The 22,533-nt window shown below is 43.6% G+C and overlaps 1 protein-coding gene and 1 long non-coding RNA gene across 3 annotated transcripts in view; one reads left to right on the forward strand and one right to left on the reverse strand.

Moving 5' to 3' along the window:
* The window catches only part of DNAJC11 (DnaJ heat shock protein family (Hsp40) member C11), a 63,722-nt gene that overhangs the window by 15,781 nt on the left and 25,408 nt on the right, over positions 1 to 22,533 (forward strand). Inside the window, exons 2-4 of one of the 2 annotated variants that reach the window (XM_031683638.2) lie at positions 7,652 to 7,781; positions 9,838 to 9,911; positions 16,047 to 16,148. In XM_031683638.2, the coding sequence (XP_031539498.2) occupies positions 7,652 to 7,781; positions 9,838 to 9,911; positions 16,047 to 16,148 (306 nt within the window). Of the gene's footprint in view, positions 1 to 7,651; positions 7,782 to 9,837; positions 9,912 to 12,914; positions 12,934 to 16,046; positions 16,149 to 22,533 lie in introns of those variants that run through there. The other variant, XM_072975485.1, reaches the window with a different exon arrangement.
* LOC140700816 (uncharacterized) lies at positions 5,153 to 14,790 on the reverse strand. Its single transcript, XR_012079532.1, has 5 exons — positions 14,245 to 14,790; positions 13,476 to 13,593; positions 10,480 to 10,616; positions 10,044 to 10,131; positions 5,153 to 5,832 (listed from the first exon to the last, which is right to left on the reverse strand). It is a non-coding gene; the product is annotated as an uncharacterized lncRNA (long non-coding RNA).

A 22,533-nucleotide genomic window follows, 5' to 3' on the forward strand; every position in this document is an offset into this window, starting at 1 on the left:
CGAGGGTTTATTTCTGGGCTCTGTGTTCCATTCCATGGATCTATATGTCTTTATGCCAGTATCACCCTGTTTTGATTACTGTAGCTTTGTTGTAAGTTTTGAAATAAAGAAGTGTGAGTCCTCCATCTTTGTCCTTTCTCAAGATTGTTTTGGCTATTTGGGATCCCTCTAGATTCCATGTGAATTTTGCAATGAATTTTTCTATTTCTGTAAAAAAAAAAGTCATTGGGAATTTAATAGGAATTGCATTGATTCTTTTGGTTGCTTTGCATAGTATCATCATTTTATATTTTGTATTTATTTATATTAAGTCTTCTAATCCATTGATAAAGAATATCTTTCCATTTATTTACGACATCTTTAATTTCTTTCAGCATGTTTTATAATTTTCACTATGGTAAGGTACTTCTTTTACCTCCCTGGTAAATTCCTAAGTTTCTCATTTTGATGCTATTGTAAATGGAATTGTTTTCTTAATTTCCTTTTCAGATTGTTTATTGTTCATGTATAGAAATGCAGCTAATTTTTGTGTGTTGACTTTGTAGCTTGCAACTTTGCTGACCTCATTCGATAGTCCTAACAGGATGGTTTTGGGGGGTTTTGTTTGTTTTTTGCTTTGTTTTTTTGTTTGTGGGGGTGTGTGTGTGTGTGTGGAATCTTTTTATAGAGTTTTCTACATACACAGTTGTTATCATCTGCAAGCAGATAATTTTACTTCTTCCTTTCCAATTTCTTTTATTTCTTTTCCTTACCTCATTGCTCTGGCTAGGACTTCCAGTGCTATGCTGGTTAGAAGTCATGAGAACAGATACTCTTGCTTTGTTCCAGGTCTTAGAGGAAAACTTTCAGTCTTTTACCATTGAGTATGATGTCCATTTTGAGTTTGTCTTCTTCAGTGGTAAGAGCTCTGTGTAGCTTTATTATGTTGAGGTAGTTTCCTTCTGTTGCTAGTTTGCTGGGTGTTTTTATAATGAAAAGGTGTTGAATTTTGTCAGATGCCTTTTCTGCATCAATTGAGATGATCATAGGGGTTTCTATGAATATGATGTATTAATCAGTTTTCATATGTGCAACTATCATTGCATTCCAAAAATAAATCCCACTTGGTCATGATGTATATCCTTTTAATATGCTGCTGAATTCTGTTTGCTAATGTTTTGTTGAGCATTTTGCATCAGTGTTCATAAAAGATATTGGTCTGGAGTTTTCTTTTTTTAATGGTGTCTTTGTCTGGCTTTGGCATCAGGTTAATACTGGCTTCATAGGATGAATTTAGAAGTGCTCCCTCCTTTTCAATTTTTTGGATTGAAAGATTAATATTAGTTCTTCTTTAAATGTCTGGAAGAACTCACCAGTGAATCCATCAGATCCAGGATGTTTTTTTGTCAAGTGATTTTTGATTACTAATTCAATCTCCTTACTAGTTATAGGTCTATTCAGATTTTCTATTTCTAGGTAATTCAGTGTTGGTAGATTTTGTATTTTTTAGAAATTTGTCCATCTCATCTGTTTTCCAATTTGTTGGTGTACATTATTACTCTCTTATAATCTCTTCTATTTCTGTAGAATCAGTGGTAATATCCCCACTTTCATTTCTGATTTTAGTTATTTGGTCTTCTCTCTTTTTTCTGTAGTCAATCTGTTTGGCTATTTTGTTCATCTTTTTGAAGAACCAACTTTTAGTTTCAGTAGTTCTATTGTCTGTCTGTTCTCTATTTCATTTGTCTCTGCTCTAATCTTTATGATTTCCTTCTCTGCCAGCTTTGAGTTTAGTCTTTCTTATTTCCCTTGTGATTTTTTTCTTTGATTTAGTGTTCATTTAAGAGTGTTTAAATGTCACAGATTTGTGAATTTTTCAGTTTTCCTTCTGTAATTGATTTCTGATTTCATCCCATTGTGGTTAGAGAAGATACTTTGTATGATATCTGTCTTTTAAATTCTATTAAGACTTAAATTGTGGCCTAACAAATGGCCTATCCTGGAAGAATGTCCCATGTGCACTTGAGAAGATGTGCACTTGAGAAGAATGTGTGCTCTGTTTTGGGGTAGAATATTCTGTATGTGTCTGTTAGATCTAGTTGGTTCATTGTGTTGTTCAAGTACCCTATTTCCTTACTTATCTTCCATCGTGTTATTTGTAGGATGTTGAAGTCTCCAACTACTGGGAAACTTTCTCGCTCTTCAATTCTGTCAATTTTTGCTTTATATATTTGACGGTCTGTTATTAGGTACATAAGTGTTTATAGTTATTCTGTCTCATTGCTGTACTGAACCATTCATTAATATATGTCTTTCTTTGTATCTTATAACCTTTTTTGATTTAATGTCTGTTTTTTCTGCTGTTAGTATGGCCACACCTGCTCTCTTTTGGTTACTATTTGCAAGTAATGTCTTTTTCTATTTCACTTTCAATCTGCTTGTTTCTTTGGATCTCAATTGAGTCTCTTATTGTTAGCATATAGTGCAGTCATGTGTTTTCATCCATTTTGCCAGTCTGTCATTTTATTAGAGAAGTTAATATATTAACATTTAAAGTAATTATGATAAGAGGGACTTATTTCTGCCATTTTGCTATTTGTTTTCTACGTGCCACATAGCTTCTTTTTTTTTAAATCACACATAATTCACTTTTTTATTGAGGTATAGTTGATTTACAGTGTTATATTAGTTTCAGATGTGCAAAATACTGATTCAAAATTTTTATAGATTATATACCATTTAAAGTTATTACAAAATGTTGGCTATATTCCCTATGTTGTACAATATATCCTTGTAGCTTATTTATTTTATACGTACTAGTTAGTACCTCTTAATCCCCTACCCCTACTGCATAGCTTCTTTTGTCCCTCATTTCCAACATTGCTCTTTTTTTTTTTAATTTGGGGGGGGTGGTTAATTAGGTTTATTTACTCATTTATTTTAATGGAGGTACTGGGGATTGAACCCAGGACCTCATGCATGCTAAGCACACGTTCTACCACTGAGCTGTACCCTCCCACCCCCAACATTGCTCTTTTGTGTTTAGCTGGTTTTTTGTAGTGAAATGTTTTAATTCCCCTCTCATTTCCTTTCATGTATATTCTATAACTATTTCCTTTGTAGTTACATTTAACAGCTTAAGTTACACTTAGCATCCTAAAGTTACAACACTCTAATTTGAATTTATACCAGGTTACCTTCAGTAACGTACCAAAGCTGTTCTGTTCCAGCTCTGTCCCACCTCTTTCAGTTATTGATGTCATAAAATTACATTTTAACATATTGTGTGTCTAAAAAATAAACTAATAATTGTTTTTGTAATGCATTAGTCTCTTAAATTATTTAGGAACAAAATGTGAATTTACAAGCCAGAGTTATGATAAGACTAGCTTTTAGACTAATTTTTTAATGTATTAATCTGTTAAATCATTGAGAAAACGAAGTGTGGGGTTACAAACCTTTTTCACAATACTACTAGCTTTTATAATTGCCCATGTTTTTAGCTTTACTGAGGTCTTTATTTCTTCCTCTGGCTTTGAGTTACTGTCCAGTGTCCTTTCATTTCACCCTGCAGGACTCGCTTGAGCATTTCCTCCAGGGCAGGTCTCATATTGCACGGTTAGGGTCAAGGTTCATTTTTTTGCTTATGGACATCCTCTTCTTCTAGCATCATTTATTGAACTGCCTTTTCCCCACTGCACTGCCTTGGCACCTTTGTCAGAAATCAGCTGACCATCTATTTAGGGGGTCTTTTTGTCACCTCACTTCTGTGCCACTGATTTACATGTCTGTTCTTTCCCCAGTACCAGCCTGTCTTGATTACTGCAGCCGTGTGGTAAATCTTAAAATTCAGTCACGTGAGCCCTCCAGTTCTTCAGAGTTACTCTGGTTAGTAAAATAATGAGGAAAGTAAAATTTCTTTTTGCTCCATATCATTTTTCCATTTAAATTTTAGAATTGGCTTGTCAGTTACTACAGAAAAAAAAGGCCTACTGGGATTTTGATTGGATTGCATTAAATCTATAGGTCGCTTTGGGAAAATTTGACAGCTTAATAATACTGAGTCTTCTGATGCGTGAAGACAGCGTCTCTCTCCGTTATTTTTGGTCTTCTCTGATTTCTGTCAGCAGTGCTTGGTCCTTTGCAGTGTGTGCGTCGTGCGCTTGTAAAGCTTACCCCTCAGTGGTTCATGTTTGTTAATAAAACTCTAAACTGTATTGTCTTTTCAAGTTTCAGTTGTATTATATAGAAATAAGTTGATGTTTGCATTATTGACCCTGTATCCCACAACCTTGCTAATATCACTTAATAGGGTTTTTTTTGCAGATTCTTTATGATTTTCCACGTAGATGACATCTGCAGGTGGAGACATTTTTACTTTTTCCTTTCTAATCTGTTTGCCTTGAATTTCTTTTTTGTGCTTTGTTACAGGAATTTTCTGTTGTTGTACTGCATCTAATCTCGCAGTTTTAACAGACCACTAAACTCTACAGGTTACTAGGGACCTTTTGCTATGAACTTTATGATATACAATTGTTTAATTCGTAATAGCTTTACTTTCCATTAAAATATAACCAGATGATTGAGATGATGAAACTTTTCAGACTTGAAGCATGATGCATCTCTTAATTTTATATAGAATTTTAGAAATAAGTATGTAATTTTAGGTATCATTTTAAATAATACCACATATTTAGGAATGATACCAGAATTTTCATGATAGTGAAAAGAATTTATCGTTCATGAAATATCGAACCAGTGACCTCAGCTATTCAGTTATGATAAAAGGCCCAACCTGTCCTTTTATTGGATGTGATATTTATTAAAAATGAAACTTCATTTCTATTACTTAATCAATAGCACATTAAGCCGTTTATTAATATGATGAAAGAAGGTATCGCAGACCAGATATTCTCCTCCCTTGTCGTTTTACCAACCAGGAAACAGCGATCTAACCTGAAGTCGGTCAAGTCTGTCTGATCCTGCACTTGTAATTTTTATGAGATGCTGATAAGAACAATTAAAACTTGCAGCAAGAGAATGATTTGTAATGGCTGTTTAGCCCATCATATAAGTAAACCTATCTGGAGAAGATATATTTAATTTGCCATTAGCTAACTATTATTTATTCACTTAAAACAACAAGGTTTGGCGCAGGTGGCATATTGGTAAGTGTGGCAAGCAGCGCATTGCGTAATTGACGTAGGCGGGGAAGGAAGCCACTGGTGGGAATGTTCCTCTACGGAGCCTTGTGTTTTTATTGAAGTAGAATAGACGTGTAGGAAAGTGCACGCCACAAGCGTGCAGCCCGGTGTATTTTCACAAACATGGGCCATTTCGTGAATGAATGTTCCTGTCATCCCCACACCAGCGTGAATACCGAAATCCGTGCTGTCAAAGGGACGTCAAAATTGAATTGCGATGATAAGGGCAGCTACAGTGGTTACATTCCTCCTGCGTGCAGGGCATTGTTAAATGCTCGTATGCGTATTATCTCATTTACTCTTCAGAGTAAGTGTGAGACAGCTTTGTTGTCTACAAATGAGAAAACCAAGAAGAGGGTTTAGAGGAGCTGCAGCGAGCTGGTTCTGCCATGTGTGGGGGGTCACTGTGCGAGGCATCTTAGAGTCCCCGTCTCATTTCATCCCCTCGCCGGCTCTGAGTGTGGCTGCCATCCCCATTAGCAGGTGAGAAAGCCGGGGGTTGGGAAGCTCACTTGCCCAAAGCCTGCGTTCTTAACCGCTACACCTGAAGGCTGGTATATCACTGCAGAGTAAATCACACAGATGGCCAGAGGAGAGAAAGGAGGAAGGCGATCATCTCTAGATGGTTCGAGAGTGTGATTCTCCAGGGCTGCACCAGAGAGAAGATGGAGAAAAAGATTAGTGCTGGCGTGGGGCAGTAGTCTGCCTCATTTTTTGGAGGCCAAAGGATGCACAGTCAACAAGATCCTTGACCGTCTTCCAATGAAGTAGTTAACGGAAACCCTCCAGAAGCTGCTGGCTTAGAACCCCTGCGCCCCTGCCTAACGAGCCCCGCGGGTCTGTGTCTGGGCGGAGGGGCAGCGAGCAGCCCAGGACTGGCGGAGCTTTCTCCTCACAGAACCATGTGGAGTTAGGGCTGGAAAGGCCCTTAGAGGTCATCACTCAACCACCCTGTCCTCCAACAGGGAAAGGGCCCGAGAGGGCGGCCGGCCTCCCCTTCCAGGCACGTGTGACTCACACGCGTAACATTCCAGTAACGGCTGTTGTCTTCCTCTTGGAGTTCTTCGGAATTCCTTGAAAATCTCTAGTAAGCTTGTGCAGATTTCTTGGTTTTCTGGTTTCTGCGTAACTTAGTCCCATATTAAATACTTACATTTCATGCCAAAATTATGACTAAAGCACAGTGAAGTTTTGCCTTTTTTCATTGGTAAAAGCACTCATTACTCCTGGAACTGGAGGATATTGAAAAGTTGTGGAAATTATAGAAAAATACAGTTGAACATTTTCCCTTGTAACCGTAACCCCTTAACTCATCATGTCCCCAGGACCTCGCCTTGGTTATCCGTGTTCCCAGACCTAGTCCCAGAGCACTGTCCGTCCCCTGGCCTCGGGGACCTGGTCCCCTTCCTCTACCCAGATGGCTGGCGTGTCAGTACCCTCTGGCATGTTGTCAGTGACCTGGAATTTGCCTCTGTTGTCAAAATGGTGGAGTTGCCTCCCCAAAATAAAATATTCTCTACCTGACAAGTCATCCGGCCAGGGCTGCCCACTGGGCATCACCTCTGATGGACCAGAATGGGCCCTGAGGTTGATACAAAATCAGACATAGCACTTCCCCAAGACATACCTGAGGACCCAGCCAGATAGATGGTGCGCTGTCCCAGGGCCTCTGAACAAGTCTCTTTCTGTGAACCTCTTGGTGGCTGTGAGGCAGGCGCAGTGGAAAGTGGGTTTCTGTCACACCCGTCCTTCCTCCCTCCTGGGAGGTTAACACACACCCAGTGCCCATTTCACTCTGTGTCGACTGCTCTTTCTATGGTGCATTTCTCCGCTCAAACTGACCACTGATAAGAATCGGAGAGTTGCAAGTGTTGGGTGGGCCTTTGGGTGCTAGGGGTGGGGAGGCTTTTGTTTTTACTAAGAGGTGGTAAAGCATCTTTGCTTGCTTTATGTGCTACCTTTTAGAATTAGAGGATGAATAGAAATGTGTGTTGATTTTACAGTTTATGTCTGATTTTTAAGGATGAATATTCATGGAGTTTCCTTTGTCAGAAAATTGAGTAAATGTGTGGCATTTCTGTCTAATAGTATATAGCTTTTTTTTTCCTTTCTGAACAAATACCTTGGCAGATTTACTTTAAATAACTTAGGTCACAGAGTAACCAGGTCTCTGTGACGGTTTTCAGAGCACCGTGAACCAGTAGGGGGACACCAGCTTTTGTTCCGTCTGATGGCAGTCCTTCCCAGCAAAACACGGCTGCTACTGATGTACAAAATTGATCACTTTATCAACTGTGAGGAAAAAAGAAGCCTTACTGAAGTAATAAAGCGTAACTTCATTGTGTCCTGTATGTAGGGAGCAAACATGCTGGAATGTGGCTGACAGCTTCCCATTTCAGGGCTGATTCTGATCATGGTAATATGTAAGTAGCACTGGTTGTTCTCTAACTGGGTTTTTCTTTCTGCAGGCCTCTTCTGAAGAGCTGAAAGCTGCCTACCGGAGGCTGTGTATGCTGTACCATCCCGACAAGCACAGAGACCCGGAGCTCAAATTGCAGGCAGAGCGGCTGTTTAACCTTGTTCACCAGGCTTATGAAGGTCAGTGGAGGGCTTGGCTCTATAGAAAGACCCTGGCAGCAGATGCTCGATTTTTAAGAGACTTGATTTGTAGAGGAAAGAAAAAGAGGGTCCTGAGAGGTGTATAAAAGAGCTGGTTAGCTTAGTGCTTCTTACTGACAGGGCGCTCTGAAAGAGGAGTGCTTTGCTTTGGAAATCACTATGTGTCCAGCAAGTAGAAAATGAGAGAGGAGGTAAAGTACTAGACCAGGGTCTGAATTGCAGGGGACACTCCAGTTTTAAATCGGTTACTAGTTTTCTTCTAAAGGGAACTCTTTGAAGTAAAAGGCCAATCGCTACAGACGAGCTTTCTTTGTTCTTTTCTTGTGAGAAGATACAAAGAACATTTTTTCATCTAAAAGTGATTTTATTGGTTCTGTGGCATTCGGTTAAGGAAAAGATTCTAACAAAAGAAAGACAATGGTGGTAAGAAGCCTAATAGGAAATAGAATCAAGTAATTCAGATTTTTATACTTACATCTTTCAAATTTCAGAAAGAAAATTTGCGATGTATTTGTTTATAAAATATTAAAGTCACTAATAGGTGCGGAGTTTCTCTTGGAGATGATGAAAAAGTTCCGGAAATAGTGGTGATAAAACAATAGATGCAACACAGTGAATGAACTTAACGCCACTAATTTGTACGCTTAAACGTGGTTAAAATGATCAATTTTATGTTGTGTGTATTTTACCACGATTTTAAAAATTAAAATTAAAAAAAAATAAGTCACTCTTAGGATATATACAAAATAAAGTAAGTTATTCATTCCCGAACCATTTAGTGATTTGCTCCTTAATTAGACCAAAAATTAGATTTTCTTTACAAAATAAAGACTTCTTTATGTAAACATAAAAGCATATGCTGTATTTCACTATAGTTTAACCAAAAAGTTAGATTTTAGTGACCAGTAAAACAGACTGTGGCAGGTGATATGTATGGACAGTCGGCACTGTGTCTTCACTAAATGTGACTACTTACATTGTCTGAATAAAGCTTGACCAAAAGCTTGTTCCTTTATTGTATTCGGTTGTCTGAGCTACCCACATGGCTGGTGTGTATTGTTTTGGAGATCTGGGGAAGGGTTAACAGGAACACCCTATCAGTGCCTGTGAAAATGCCGCAGCAGCAGACCTGGCCCCAGTGGTTAGCCTAAGGGAGACTGAGATGGTGAATAAATAATTCCTTATTAAATCCTAGAGAGAACTCAAGAAGTTTGGCTCCCAAGTTTTCCAGTGGTCAGCATTTCTTTCTTCCCCATTAGATTTGAATATGGATAGAGTCACATCATTTTTTAATTAGGTTTAAAAATATATGAGATGTCTCAGAAGAGAAAAGATTCAAAGGTCTTGAACAGAAACTGGCCCAGCAGAGGAGGAGGATAAAGCCTGCTAGCTTTACAGATGTTCAACTTCGGTTTGGATATCCTTTGAAAGCTCTCGCCCTTATTGAAAAGTCTTTTTCTGAGGTGCGTTAGGTGATACGGCCAGCACCATAGTGGCAGGTGTTTGTGTCTTTTAACATGATTTACAAATAAAGAAGAGAGGTGAAAAAAAAAGAGAGAAAGCCTGCCCAGGCTGTTACAGGAGTTAGTGCAACTCTATACAGTAAATAATAAGTCAGATTTTTCTAGTCAGAGCCTGTCTCTAGTTTTATGTTAGGCTTCTTTCGAAAACTGTGATTAACTCTCTCAAGCCAAGGTACTTTTTAGACTGCAGTGAAAAATAACTAAGTTTTTTAAAAACGATTGTCTTTAGTGATGGAGGGTCAGTGCAGCTTCCTACAAGGTGCACCTCACAACGAAGAGCAGCTTGGACATGAAAAATCCAACATTTCTCATTTGTAGTCACCTTTAAGCACGTGCTAGATTGGATCTGAAGAGCAGATGAGAGGAAAGATGCGTAGGGAATGAGAGGGTCTCTAGGAAGAGTGTGGTCGGACGGAGAAGAACAGAAGGAGGTGGGCTTGCCCACTGGTGCTGTGTCAGGGCTGAAAGGTGAGTTTTGTGCTTCGTAAACATGTTTGATTTTTCGTTTGCAGTGCTCAGTGACCCCCAGACCAGGGCCATCTATGACATCTATGGCAAGAGAGGACTGGAAATGGAAGGGTGGGAGGTAAGAGAAACTGTGCGTCTGGTGTCCCGGTCAAGTCCTTAAACGGCCTCAAAACGACAACCCCCAAATTCCGCATCCTGTGATAATGCTTTCGAGACTATTTGAAGAGATCAGAGTCCCCTTCTTACTTACATTTTTGGTTTAAGGGATTGAGTTCTCCACTTAGCTTTGTCTGTGAACTTGGAACAGTCAGTCATCCAGCTTGTCCGTTTCCTAACCTCTGTCAAGTGAATAGTAAGAGAGATGGACTAGACCTGTAATTTCTACCCTCGGGGAGGGAGCGGGCCAGTCAGGGGGTGACGGAGGATGGCTTCTGCAAGGGTACAGTTCCGTCTGCACACAGACCTCCTTCTACCCTCCAGGGTTCTGAGCCTCACTCCCCACCCACGGTCATAACTGCACTCAGGGAGTGTTCATTAGTACTGGATTGTGCATGTAAACAAAATGGAAGCCGAAAAGTTGAGAACTGCTGGATTAAAACTGTCTGCAATGACCCTTCTGTCTCTAATGCGCTATAATATTAGAACGTTATCAATACAGTGAGCAAAACGAAATAGATAGCAAGTACCTGTGAAATAGGCTGCCCTGGGCTCCCGTACCATGCAAGGACAAGCGCTGAAATTCAGAAGGTGCCGTTTCTTTCACTCTGCCGCTGAGTAGTCCTAGAGCCTTGGGCAAGTCGTTTGCTTTGTGCTTCCATGTTATCTGAAAAATGACATGTGGATCAAGTAGAAAAATTAATATGAAAATTAGTTGTAAAATTCTTTATTGCTATGAGAACGTATAGGTGTTGTTGCTTAATTTCATTAAAGAAACTTGGCTCTGGTGCCCAAGAAATGTTGGCAGGCTATTAACATTAAATTAACTCTCATTGAGTTATTTTTTCCTCATCCTGTAAGATTCCCCGTGAAGCTCTTTTGGTATTTGATCTCCAGCCTGTATGCCTGTCTCTTCTAATTCTAGTATGAAAACCTTCTAGAGGCCTTTGGGTACGGACTGCAAGGGGAGTGAAGTGGGCTTCTCTTCCCCTTTTCACCACTGCTTAGCATCGGTGACTGTGGGCCGTTTTCAGCCTGCAGCCTTGTTCTGGTTGCCCGCACAATGCACTGTAGTTTGCTGACATTTAAAACTTGGGAGGTTTTGCATGCAGATCCAGTCTTTTATCTCCTCTGGAAAAATCAGAATATCTGGTAACTCTGTACCTGTGTTCTCCTCTGAGGCAACGATCTGAGGTGCCCCTGCGGTTGGACTGGACGTGCTGTGCAGTTTTCCCCACCCCTGCCACTCCCTCTAGTGTCACCGTCGGCCCTCCACCCATCTGTTTGTCCTCTTGCTTCCAGTGGGCATTTGGTTTCTGGCCTTCGGCTCAATGAAAACAGCAGTGCGTCACGTCACATTAGTTCATTGCAGCAAAGCATTAGGTCTAATAGCTTAGGATTTTTTCCATCAAAAAAGGAAAACAGAATCTTGTTGTTTGTTTTAAATTTCTCCTCATACCTTATACCCCACAGTAAAACTCTCGTTTTTTGAAAACGTGGGTTGGCTACAGTTTTCATGGCAGCAATCAGGGCCACTGAAAAGCTGTAGGCCTCTGTTACATATCCCCACCTCAGAGTCTGGGTTTTTCATTCCCAGCAGTATTCTCCCAACTCAGTGGAGCAGTGGGGTAGCCTCTTCCTGGCAAAATATTGCATGGTTTCCTATGACAAACCAAATTATCTCCCCACTGGAAAGAAAGAAAAGCCACACACACAGTAGTGATTATGAAAGTGTGTAGGCAATCCCAGATGGTGAATGGATAAGCGTTCATATTCATAGTTTTTAGTAAACTATTCGAAGCTAATCAGGCTCTCACCCGTCAGAGCTGGCTTTTCTTTCAGTGATACCAAGACTTCACTGACGATAACAACGCCTCGAAGGCGGACTGCGCGAAGGTCCCTCCACTGATCCTTACTCGGAGACGTGTCGGAGCCTGACGGACAACAGCCCGTTGTTCCTCCTGTGAAGGAAGGGTCTCGCTGAAGTCGAGAGCCTTTGATGGCTCTGACACCAGCATTCCCTCAAGGAGTTCCTGCCGCTGGTGGCTCGTTCCACATGAGGATTCTCTTTTCAGTCATGGCGTCCACCCCAGGGAGGACGCCGTGCTCCCTTCATCCTATTGCTCTGCTGCTAGTATTTGTAGACTATTCAACTTTTCCAGTTGTCAACTGGTATCCATTTGCCACGTATCTGTTAGTCTCAACATACCTGTAGTCAGTGAGGGGTGATGGACACAGTTAAAACACCTAGTGTCTAGGACGCCTTTAATCCAAAGATGTCAAAGCAGCCCCAGACGTGGCGGTCACTCCCTGTCGCAGCAGTGACATCATCCCCTTTCTCCTGGTGGATGCTGGGGATGAAATTGAGCTTTCGTAGGCTGCATTAAATATTGGCCTTGTTTTCAGTCATTAGGTAGGTTTTTGGTCTTTGTTTTTTTTCTTTTTCCTTTTTTTTTTAACCTTTAAGAGACTTTGTCATTCTCTGGCAGGATTCCCAAGGAACAAGACACAACCATTCCCAAAATGGCTGGTACACCAGCCATTTTCGTTCTCCAAGCTGGTTAGCGGTGTTTGCGCAGATACCCGTCATGAAAGTGAAATTGCTCCCTCCTTCAGAATGACAAAAAGCCCGCTTTGAGCTGTGACTGCTTTGACAGTATTGAATCTGGTAACAACCCCCAAGCAGAGTGGGAACCACACGACTCAGATGGCACGTTCAGATGTCAGAGCACATTTAGAGGAGCAGCCATTGGCCTGAATCTAATTTTTGTCTGCAGTCCTTTACATTTGTCCGTACTTCACTTTTCCCTGTCTCTTTGACATCCTTCTTACAGTGCCTAAGAAAGTCAGCCTGCATTAAGAGCTGTAATATGGTCACCATCGTGAAAACAAAGACAGAAACTCACAGATTAGAGGGGACTAACAAGACATGGTGACTAAATGTGAGCCTGGATCCTAGGTTGCTCCTGGAACAAGAGAGTGATGTTAGTAGAAAGACTAGTGAAATCTCAAACATACTATGTTCGTTTCTTAGGTTTGCAGGTGTTTGTTCCGTGGGTGTGTAAGATGTTAACATTGGAGGAGGCTGGGTGAAGGGTATACAAGAACTTTCTCTACTACCTTTGTAACTTCTCTAAGTTCTAAATAATTTTCTAAAGTTATTCCAAAATTAAAAGTTGACTAGAATCATAGAGTTTTCAAAACAGACACCACCTCAGGACTCGTGTAGTTTTAATCCCCCTCTTTTTTAGGGGGAAACTGAAGCTTAGAGAGTGAAGTGACTTACCTGAGGCCCCTCCAGAAGGCTCCAGCTAGTGCCCGAGAGCCGAGGTCTCTGTCCCCTTCCCACTGTGCACCTGCTTTCAGAGATCTCTGTATTCCCCTCTCTACAGTGAGTCTTCCCTGGCCAGCGCAGGGATGGGCCTGGCTGGTACATGGTCAGGGTGGACAGTGCAGGTGTTCGCTTCATGGGCTGCATGTGATAACACTCTGTTGATGAAGAACATGACAAACATCTAGCACTTACCAACTGTGGTGCATTTTAGGATGCTGCGTCCCTGGATGTGCGTATCTGAGAGTTACTGAGATGGGGGAAGTGGCTTGCAGCTGGCTTGGTCTTCTTGCATTCTCCATTGTCACGTACCCTGTGTGAAGAAGGGTGTGAATGCTAAAGGCTGTCGGGAGCCCGCAGGAGGTAGAATGAGGTGCCCTGCTGAGTTCCTCACAGCTCTAGAGGGGCCAGCCATTTTGACTTTGCAGTTAGCTCTGATTATGCACCAGCTGTTTGCAGAACCTCTGTAAAGCACGACTAAAAATGAGATGGCTTAACACCCTTGGAATATTTGCCTCTTCATCCTATGACAGAATGAGGCAGAGAGAAAGTAATTTGCAGCTACTAATTCAATCGGCAAAGGTCAAAAAGCTAGAATTCCTGAAAGCAAATCTTGTTCTGCTCCAGCCCTTGCAGAGCCTGGTGCTGTCCAGCCTTTTGGATTTCCTACAGAGTTCGGGTCTAGGATTTTAACTCCTGGAATCTGTTTATTTAAAAAAAAAGAAAATCAGTATGGAGCGAATTCATGGAGTCTGTGTCACTGGTTAAAGTTATGGCTAATCAAACTTCTGTTTAACCTGCACCCGTAACACTAGCATCCTTTAGACAGACTATTGGTATGAAATCTTTTCATCCAGGTGGAGCAGCCTGACTGATTGCTCTGGGCCCTGAGGAAGAAGCACTTGCCGTCCAGACCCCAGACCCTCCTCGTCCTTAGTAATGAGTCACTCGGGTCACCACTGACCGAGGTCCAGATAAGTTGTGGTTCCACAGTCACCAGTCCACTGAATTGGGGTCTAAGAGTCACAAACAGTTTTTAAAGTATTTAAAATCATTTTTTTCTTGATCTTCAAGGTTAGATGGATTTGCTGATTTCCTACGTTTCCCTGAAGTTCTTTTATTTTTATTTTCTTTTGATGAAGGGAAGGGCTGACGGGGATTGAGAAGATAATGGAAACTTTGAAAAACTCTGCTGACTTTTGTTCAGTCCAAGATGGGGATCTTTGGGGAAGCGAAAGCGCCGTGAATAGGTGCACACAGTGTTTTTAAGAACCATCGGCGTGCGTGCGCCGTACCAGTTCTGGAACTGGGGGTGTTTTTGTGAGGTCACAGAGCAATCATTGTCACGCCATTTGGACTTCCAGTCTGTTCTTGGATTATTTTAGCAGTGTTTTTATTTTAAAACTTCCTTTAAAAGAAGTACCTCCCCCCTTTTGGTAATTAACAATCCATATGGGGTGATTAGAGGAGAAATTGCTTTCATTCCTTTTCTGTTTGCGTGCTGAAAGTGGTAGGGAACAAATTTCTGTTTTTTTCAGACAGGCCAAAATTTTATATTTATTTTTCTGTGTTGCTGAATAATAAAATCAAGTTGCATAGAACCTATAATATGAGCTCATTTATTTTAATGTATGCATTCATGCATGCGTGTGGAAGATTTTTAGAAAGACATGTAAAAAGCCGAACGTTAGCCTGTGAGAAAGGCGTGTGGGTGGGCAGGGAGGATTGCACTTTTTTTTTTTTTTTGAAACTGTACTTTTGTACTTCTTTTCTTTCTGTACTATTTTGACTTTTGCTGTATTCAAGTGGTTTTTTTAAAATAATTTTTAAAACTTGTGATTTCCAACACAGTGTTTTCTCGCCTCACCCATCTTTGTAGCTGTTCTTTGAGCAGCCTCTTAGGACTCCTTATGTTTCTCCCGCTGATAACGGGGTCTGCTTTTTGGCCTTTGTCTCCCATCTCACACCCAATGACTTTGGTTATATCTGTCCTATGCCCACTGCCTGCATTTCTCTCCAGCTTTGGCACTTGAGGCTCTTGGGAATCAGGTGGTGGGGTTTCCTCTCACAGGTGTGGTACCCGAGGCCCCTGTGGCCCTTCCCTGCCTGTTTGCAGTCTCAACTAGACTGCCTTGCTTTCATGACGAAAGAGGCTGAGATACAATGCCTTATCTCCTCATAGATCTGGCATCCTTGTGCATCTCCGAGGACTAGCATGGTCTGCCGTTTGGTACCCAAGTAGTGTTTACACTCAGATATAGCTGACATCATACATGCAAAGGTTCCTTTCAGACTGTAGGAGGCAGAGTCCCCTGACTCTGAGAACACCCATACCTCATGGCTTAAGATCCCTTGGCCCGAGAAGCTCAAAGGGCACCTCTGATGGTGGCCCCAGCACAGGAGGGAGACATGCCATTACCATCACCAACGGCCTCGTGTTAACATTTTTCAGCATGTTAGCTGGGACTCATTAGGAACTTAAACTGTGACACTTAAGATGACGTTTTCTTTGTAAGATTCCTGCAGACTTGGAGATAAGTTACTAAAATGAAGAAAGTAAGACTTCAGTTTCTGGAGAACTGAGGGATAGCACGGCCTTGGGAATGACCAGGCCTGACAGTGAACCTCGGTTCACCAGGGACCAGGCGCCTGATGGGGGGAGGCCGGCGGTCCCCTGGGCAGCACTTAGTTAATGACGTCAGCTCTTGTGCATTTCCCTCACTTTCTGGGTACTTAACTGTCTTCTCCTCTTGATTCTGCCTGCAGGTTGTGGAGAGGAGGAGGACTCCAGCCGAAATCAGGGAAGAGTTTGAGCGGCTGCAGAGGGAGAGGGAGGAGAGGCGGCTGCAGCAGCGAACCAACCCCAAGGTGAGCCCGGCCAGTTCGAGAGGGAGCTGTTGCAAGGCTCCGTCACCAGAAGGCAGGTCCAAAACAATTAGTGCTGGTGGCTCTTTCGAGTAATGGCATACAAAACTGGGCAGGTCAGCATGCTGCTTGCGTCTCACGGTGGCATCTGGAAAGCCGTCAGCAGAGCTGCAGCTGATGACCAGGAGCGAGGGCACCTGGGAATTTCCCAAGCAGAAGCACAGGCCGCTCTCTGAGGCCCTTCCTGGTAATCATGCTGCCAGGCCCTCAGCACGTGAAGATCAGTTGGAGGTCTGTGTTGGGGGAAGGACAGCCACCTGCCCGCGCACGGAGGTCGCAGGACCCCTGCGCACCAGTCAGGGTTCAGAGAACAGGTGATGCAGAGGGCTGGGGACGCTTCCAGACTGCATTGAGTGGGGGCCCATGCTTTTATCACCCCAGGACAAGGGTGCCACGATGACTAGTCACCAGGCTGTTTCTGTGGCAGCGAAGTGACTGTTGTTAACTACCACTCGAGTCCGCGGTGGAGCTCGAGGCGTCCCAGGTTATGCAGCGCAAACTCTGTCAGAGACCCACCTGAACCTGAAAGAGGCTTTTCAGTCCAGGTGTGATACTGTTTCCCTTTGACTTGTTAGGGAAGCCAGTTGTTCTGAGTGTGTGTCATGGTCCTGTGACAAACAGGATACCTCAGTCCATGTGAGGTGCCAGGTATACTGAATGAGGCTTGTTGTCCTGTTCAGCTGTGTTTAGTAAGGGAACTTGGAGCCGGCTCCATCGGTGTGGCCAGGATGGTCTGGCAGGCAGCCTGGAAATCTTATAAAAGAAAAGAGCAGATGCTAGCTTACAGCTGGGAAACATGATGTTAGGAACTTGTGGTCAAATACATTCTAGAAATTGATTTTTTTAAGACCCATACAGTATTTAAAGGCCCATATATTGAGAACACTCCCATCCCTTTGAATCGTACTCTTCAAAGTGTATGTGTAAATGCCGAAACCTCTCCTTTCCATCCACCCGCCCCTTCAGCAGAGGACGGCTTCAGTAGGGCAGTTCACTTTTGGTCAGTCGGAAGCAGAGACTTGAAACACTGGCTGAACCGAGTCGGGGGTGTAAGGCGCTGAGAGAGCTGAAAATCTCCGAGGCGCCCTGACCTGTGCTAGTGGACTCCCTCCTTGGGTGTCCCAGCCAGTGCGCTGGAGGGGGTCTGGTTAAAGGCCTGCATTGGCAGATGGAGGTGGGGGTGGGGGGGTGGGGGGTGGGGAGGGAGCCTGCGAGAGCAGGCTGGCTGTTGCCGGGGTGCCTTTGCTTCGCTGGCTGAAGTTTTGCTGCATTCAGAGCAATGAGGGGGAAAGGGAACTCACAGTGAGCCTCTGTGTCCTGTGATAAAATTGGCATCTGGGTTGCGCAGTGATTGCTTATTGGGATTCTATGGAAATGTGTCTCCAGGCCATGTTTCTGTGGAGTGAGGGAGCGCAGCTGTGACCGTTTCACACCGGCACACAAGATATTGTAAAATTCCCAATACTTTACTTGCATAAACTGTCTCCAAAGAAATAAGACATTCTGTAACCAGAAACGCCAAGTGGTAAACAGATGTTGGCTGTGCGGCACTTTGAAGAGAGGTTTTGAGCTGGATTTTCATTCCATTTCCGAGTGTTTTGCTTTGCAAGATGAGCAGAAAGGCTTGGAATCGCCTCATCCTCAGAAGAAAGGGATGATCTCTTCTAAGAAGACCATAGGGAGAAGGACACTTGTGACGACCCTGGGGCTTGGCACTGGACTGTCACCCGGACCCCCGCAGAGGACCACAGCTTGTTGGGGTGGGCAGACTGGTTAGCATTTGTGATACCGCCACCTGAATCTTGGGTGCGATTTCTCCACGTTCATCACTAAGAGTTCACTGGGTGGGAACTTTCCAGTAGGAGTACCTACCACGAACAGGCAGGAAGGCCGTGGGGGGAAGCTGGCTCTGACACAGCGACGTGGGACGCAGCGCTCACCATGGGACCCACACGTGGTTTTGTCATTCCTAGAATGAGGGCATGTGTTCTAAGCACCATGCCAAGCTGTTAAATGATTGAAAGAATTTGAAATAGATGGGGATTTATTAGCGAAAGACAAGCCTGCCCTGTAAGTGCCAAGTGGTGCGAGTAGCGAGGGGGAGTTAGGAACTAAATCTGACTTCAGGTCTCACACAGCCCTGCGTGGGGAGGACTTGACTTGGTGGGGTGATTCCTGCCGGTTGTGGCTGGGTCTTGGTCTGTCCATTGGGTTTTGGAAACGGCTCTCTGCCAGGACCAGCCACCTGCTCCTGTGCTGAGGCCATGCCGCGTCAGTGTGGCCACCCGCTCTGTGTGAGAGGTGCTGTGGACAGCACTGCGGAGCCCCCAGCCTTCCCAGCTCTAGCCAGTGGGACGCAGGCAAGCACAAGGCACTCACAGACGCCTGAGGCAGCAGAGAGAGCCCTACACCTGGCGTCGAGAGCCCTGGACTCCACCCTCCAGTTCTGTGTCCTGGGTCAGGTCACTTCTCCAGCCCCAGCTCGATCTCTCCCTACGTGAAAGGGTCTGTTTGCCATGAGACCCAGTGCTTGGGGTCAGATTCTCAGACCCCAGCATCCTTAGTTTAATTGCCTGTTTTCTGTCTTTAGGACCTTGGGGAATAAATCCCTCTGGAAAGCACCAAGTTCAGGTCACTGGGGTCCTGGCATCTGCCTCCAGGGCCCTCCTCACTGGGCGGATGAGGGAGGGAACTTACGACTGGGCAGATGACGCAGTTCGTTTGCGTCCCAAGGACCGTGTGTGACCACGCTGGTCTCTCAGATCTCTATTTCACTTGCATAATCCATCTTCATTTCTTGCCTTTTAGAGGCTAAGATCATATGATAGGGTTGTTCTGTGCCGTGTTCACTTCATATTGATTATTGTAACTCCTTTCTTTTGTTAATACCAATAAATCTCTCTCTGTGGATGGCAGCCAGTTTAGGAGGCAGGCTGTTCACTGCCTTCTGTATGAGCTTGCCTGCATCCCACGAGAAGCAGGGCATTGAGCTGAGTTTTGTTCAGGGGGCTTCGTTGTCTCACTCAGAGAGTATCCACTCCTTTCTTTCTGACCCTGTTCCATCAGAGTGTCAGGGAGGTTGTTACTGGATTCCCTGGACCATTCCGTTCTCCATTCACCATACAGAGGTTGGCATAAACTCCCTGGTAAGAAGACCCTCTTTCTGATTTTAGAAAGGTCATCCTATCAGTGTGGTTCATGTAATAGCTTAAAAACACAATTCAAAAGGAAATTTCTTTTGTACAGCACAGGGAACTATGTTCAATATCTTGTAATAACCTTTAATGAAAAAGAATATGAAAACGAATGTATGTGTGTATATGCATGACTGGGACACGGTGCTGTACCCCAGAAGTTGACACGTTGTAACTGACTGTACTTCTATAAAAAAAAAAAATACAATTCAGCTTTATCGGGGAAAAAAATGTTAAATACTATATTAACGAAGACATATAACCATAATCCCAAAATGTTTTCATGAAAAGGTATGAGTACATTACTCAATTATTTTTAAAGGCGTTTTTAAAAGATTTGTTTTGGTTGCTATGTCTAGTGATTATAGCCATCGGAATGAGCCAGTGGTTATGGCTTCAGTCTGTTCTCTGAAGTGATTCTGATGCTGTAAACTGACTTGACTCAGCTGACAGGATCATCGTGCTGAAGAAAAGCTGTCTTAACCCATATGTTTGCTATGCTGGATGGCAGAGGGGCACTTTACCGTGTGCAGAAATGGTCTGCTGTTGAAATGAGAAGGCTGTTTGCAAGGGTACTGGCTGGAGGGCTGTCCCTCCGCCCTGTCAGCCCAGGGTTTTACAAACACGGCATCAGAAATAAAGGCTACTGTGGAGAGATGTGGTGGGTGTGGGCAGGGAGGGGAGGGAGGCTGGGGCCGAGTTATTCTTAGACACCCTGGTAAATTTGAGTTTGATCCTCCGTAAAACTGGAGAACCCAGGTTCTGACCTTCATCTCAGATAGGATGGTTCTGGGGAGACTGTCTCACAGAAGCCACCACGGGTTCATCAGCTATAAAATGGGCAAATTTCACATCACCTCCCACCATAATTGCCTCTCGGTGGAATTTTCAATTAATAAATAGTTATTGTTGAGATTGCCTTGAGAGGAATTTCTCACATTATCCTTACGGCCAGATAAAGGAATATAAACACAAAAATATTCAGAATGAAACATTCTTTGCCGGATGAAAAACTGAGTCTACTCAGAGAGGGTTGATTAATGCATTGTTTCCAACCTGAGAAGCTTTTCATCATGCAGGAGAAAGGCTCTAACTTGACATCCTCAGAATTTCTATGAATGACGTCAGTGAGCATGCGTTTGTCACATTCACAGGTGACCCAAGGTGGAAGGACAAAATCAGGATTCTAAACGAGCCCAGTGAGGCAGAATGGAAGGGGTGAATGTGCTCGCTGAGTGAGATAAGGGGAGCTAGGGAAATGATGGTCTTTAATTGACTCGCTGGCTTAAGATTGGCAGCAAGGAACAGAACCAACAGCAGGAGGATGATTTGGACTTGGCTTAAGGAACATGGGACAAGGCGGGAGCTGGGGGTTAATGGAGACTGCACTTCCATCCACACAGTGTGGCAGCAGGCTGCGGTGGGGTGTGTAATGCCGGTAACGCGAGTTCCCCAGGCTGCTCCCAGGGTGTGGGCTGGCAGGGAGCACTCCCGGAGGCTGGGCCCCATCCCTCCTCCTCCAGGCCCTGCCTGTGGGTAACAGTTTCATCTGGTTATGTTGGGTCCTCCTGATCAAGGAACATCTGAGCTCTAGAGATACATGCCCTGGGTTCAAATCCTGTCTCTGCCACTTCTCAACTGTGTGACCTTGAGTAAGATACTTCACCTCTCTGTCCCTCAGTTTCTTCCTCTGAAGTGGAGTAAGAGTGCCTGCTCCTTGTTGATTAAAAGATTAAGTGGAAGAATACATGTCAAATATTTAGAAGAGTTCCTGGCACATAGTAAACATTCACAAATGTTTTTTATTATTAATGCAGTATCTAATTTTCCTAAAGATATTACTTACACATTTCTTGCTGTTTTCTTTGGTGTTTGTATTCTCTGCTTCTTTCTGGTGTTTTTGGTCTTTGCTTCGTTTCAGACTTCCTTACTGGAGGCTTTCGTCAAATGTCTGATAATCCTTGGCCGACTGCCACGAGGAGTGGGACAGTCAGGCTGAGTAGACACTGCGTGTACTTGGCAGGGCTTGTCACTGATGGGCTTGGCCTGGGGTGTTTGGTTGGAAACGCTCCCCATCACCCCCGCCCCCCCACCCCACTACCGGCCAAAGGTTAGTGTCTAAAGGCTTTCTCTAAGTAGCAGATGGTTATTCTCTTGAGAAGAAATTGCCGGTCTGCTGCCTGGCTGCCAGCAGTCTCACCGCTGAGGAGGGTGGGAAGTTTGGGACCGGACCCGTTCAGTTTCCCTCAGCCTGTTTCCAGTACATGCCCCGCCCCTCCCCACCTGTGCCTGGAATGCCTTCATTTGATTTCTCCAAAGAACAAGCGTGTCACTTGACTCCTTGGGGGAGTGATCACGGTCCACTGCTTCCCCTCCTGGGGTACCCAGTCCCTCCAGTTCCTGACCAGCAGACACTTGGGTTTCAGCTTTTTCTGCTGAATCAGTTACCATATCTCTTCATCCTTTTCCAGTTTCTAAAAATTGTTTAACACCTCTCACCTGTAACCTTTGAGTATCCTGTTCTTTTTGTCTATGGCTTTGTTATTCCTTTATTGTAGTTCTGGGAGGGAGGAGGGTTTCAGGAGGACACTGAGATAATGTGATGTATGTGTTTTTAATCACATTGGTTTAACCAATCCAGATGTATTTATTGGAGATAACTGCATTAGAAAAGACTGTGTTATTTATCCATAATTACTAATGAGATCGAGGAACAAAAGAAAGGAAAATCCACAACTCTGTCAGCTGCAGCTTCTTCATTTAAAAAACTATCTGGTAGCCAGAGGTTGGGGCAGGGGGGAGGAGGTGGGGAGGAGGGGGAGGCAGTTACAAAAGGACGTCGGGAGGGCTCCTCGTGGTGACGCAGATGTGCTATATCTTTGCTGGAGTGTTGGATCCATGAACCCACATGTGTGATAAAATTGTATAGAATCAAATATATGCGCCACAAATGGAAAATAAATAAATACAGCTGAGGAACTCTGAATAAGAGCTTTGGCCTGTATCAGGGTCTGCATCCCAGTTGTGATACTGTGCTGTAGTTTTGCAAGTGTTGACCACATGGGAAGGCAGTACTCAGATCACTTATTATTTCTTAAAACTGCATATGTATCTGCAGTAATCTAAAATATTTA

The sequence above is a fragment of the Vicugna pacos genome, chromosome 13 (assembly GCF_048564905.1).
Source record: "Vicugna pacos chromosome 13, VicPac4, whole genome shotgun sequence".
Classification (NCBI taxonomy): domain Eukaryota; kingdom Metazoa; phylum Chordata; class Mammalia; order Artiodactyla; family Camelidae; genus Vicugna; species Vicugna pacos.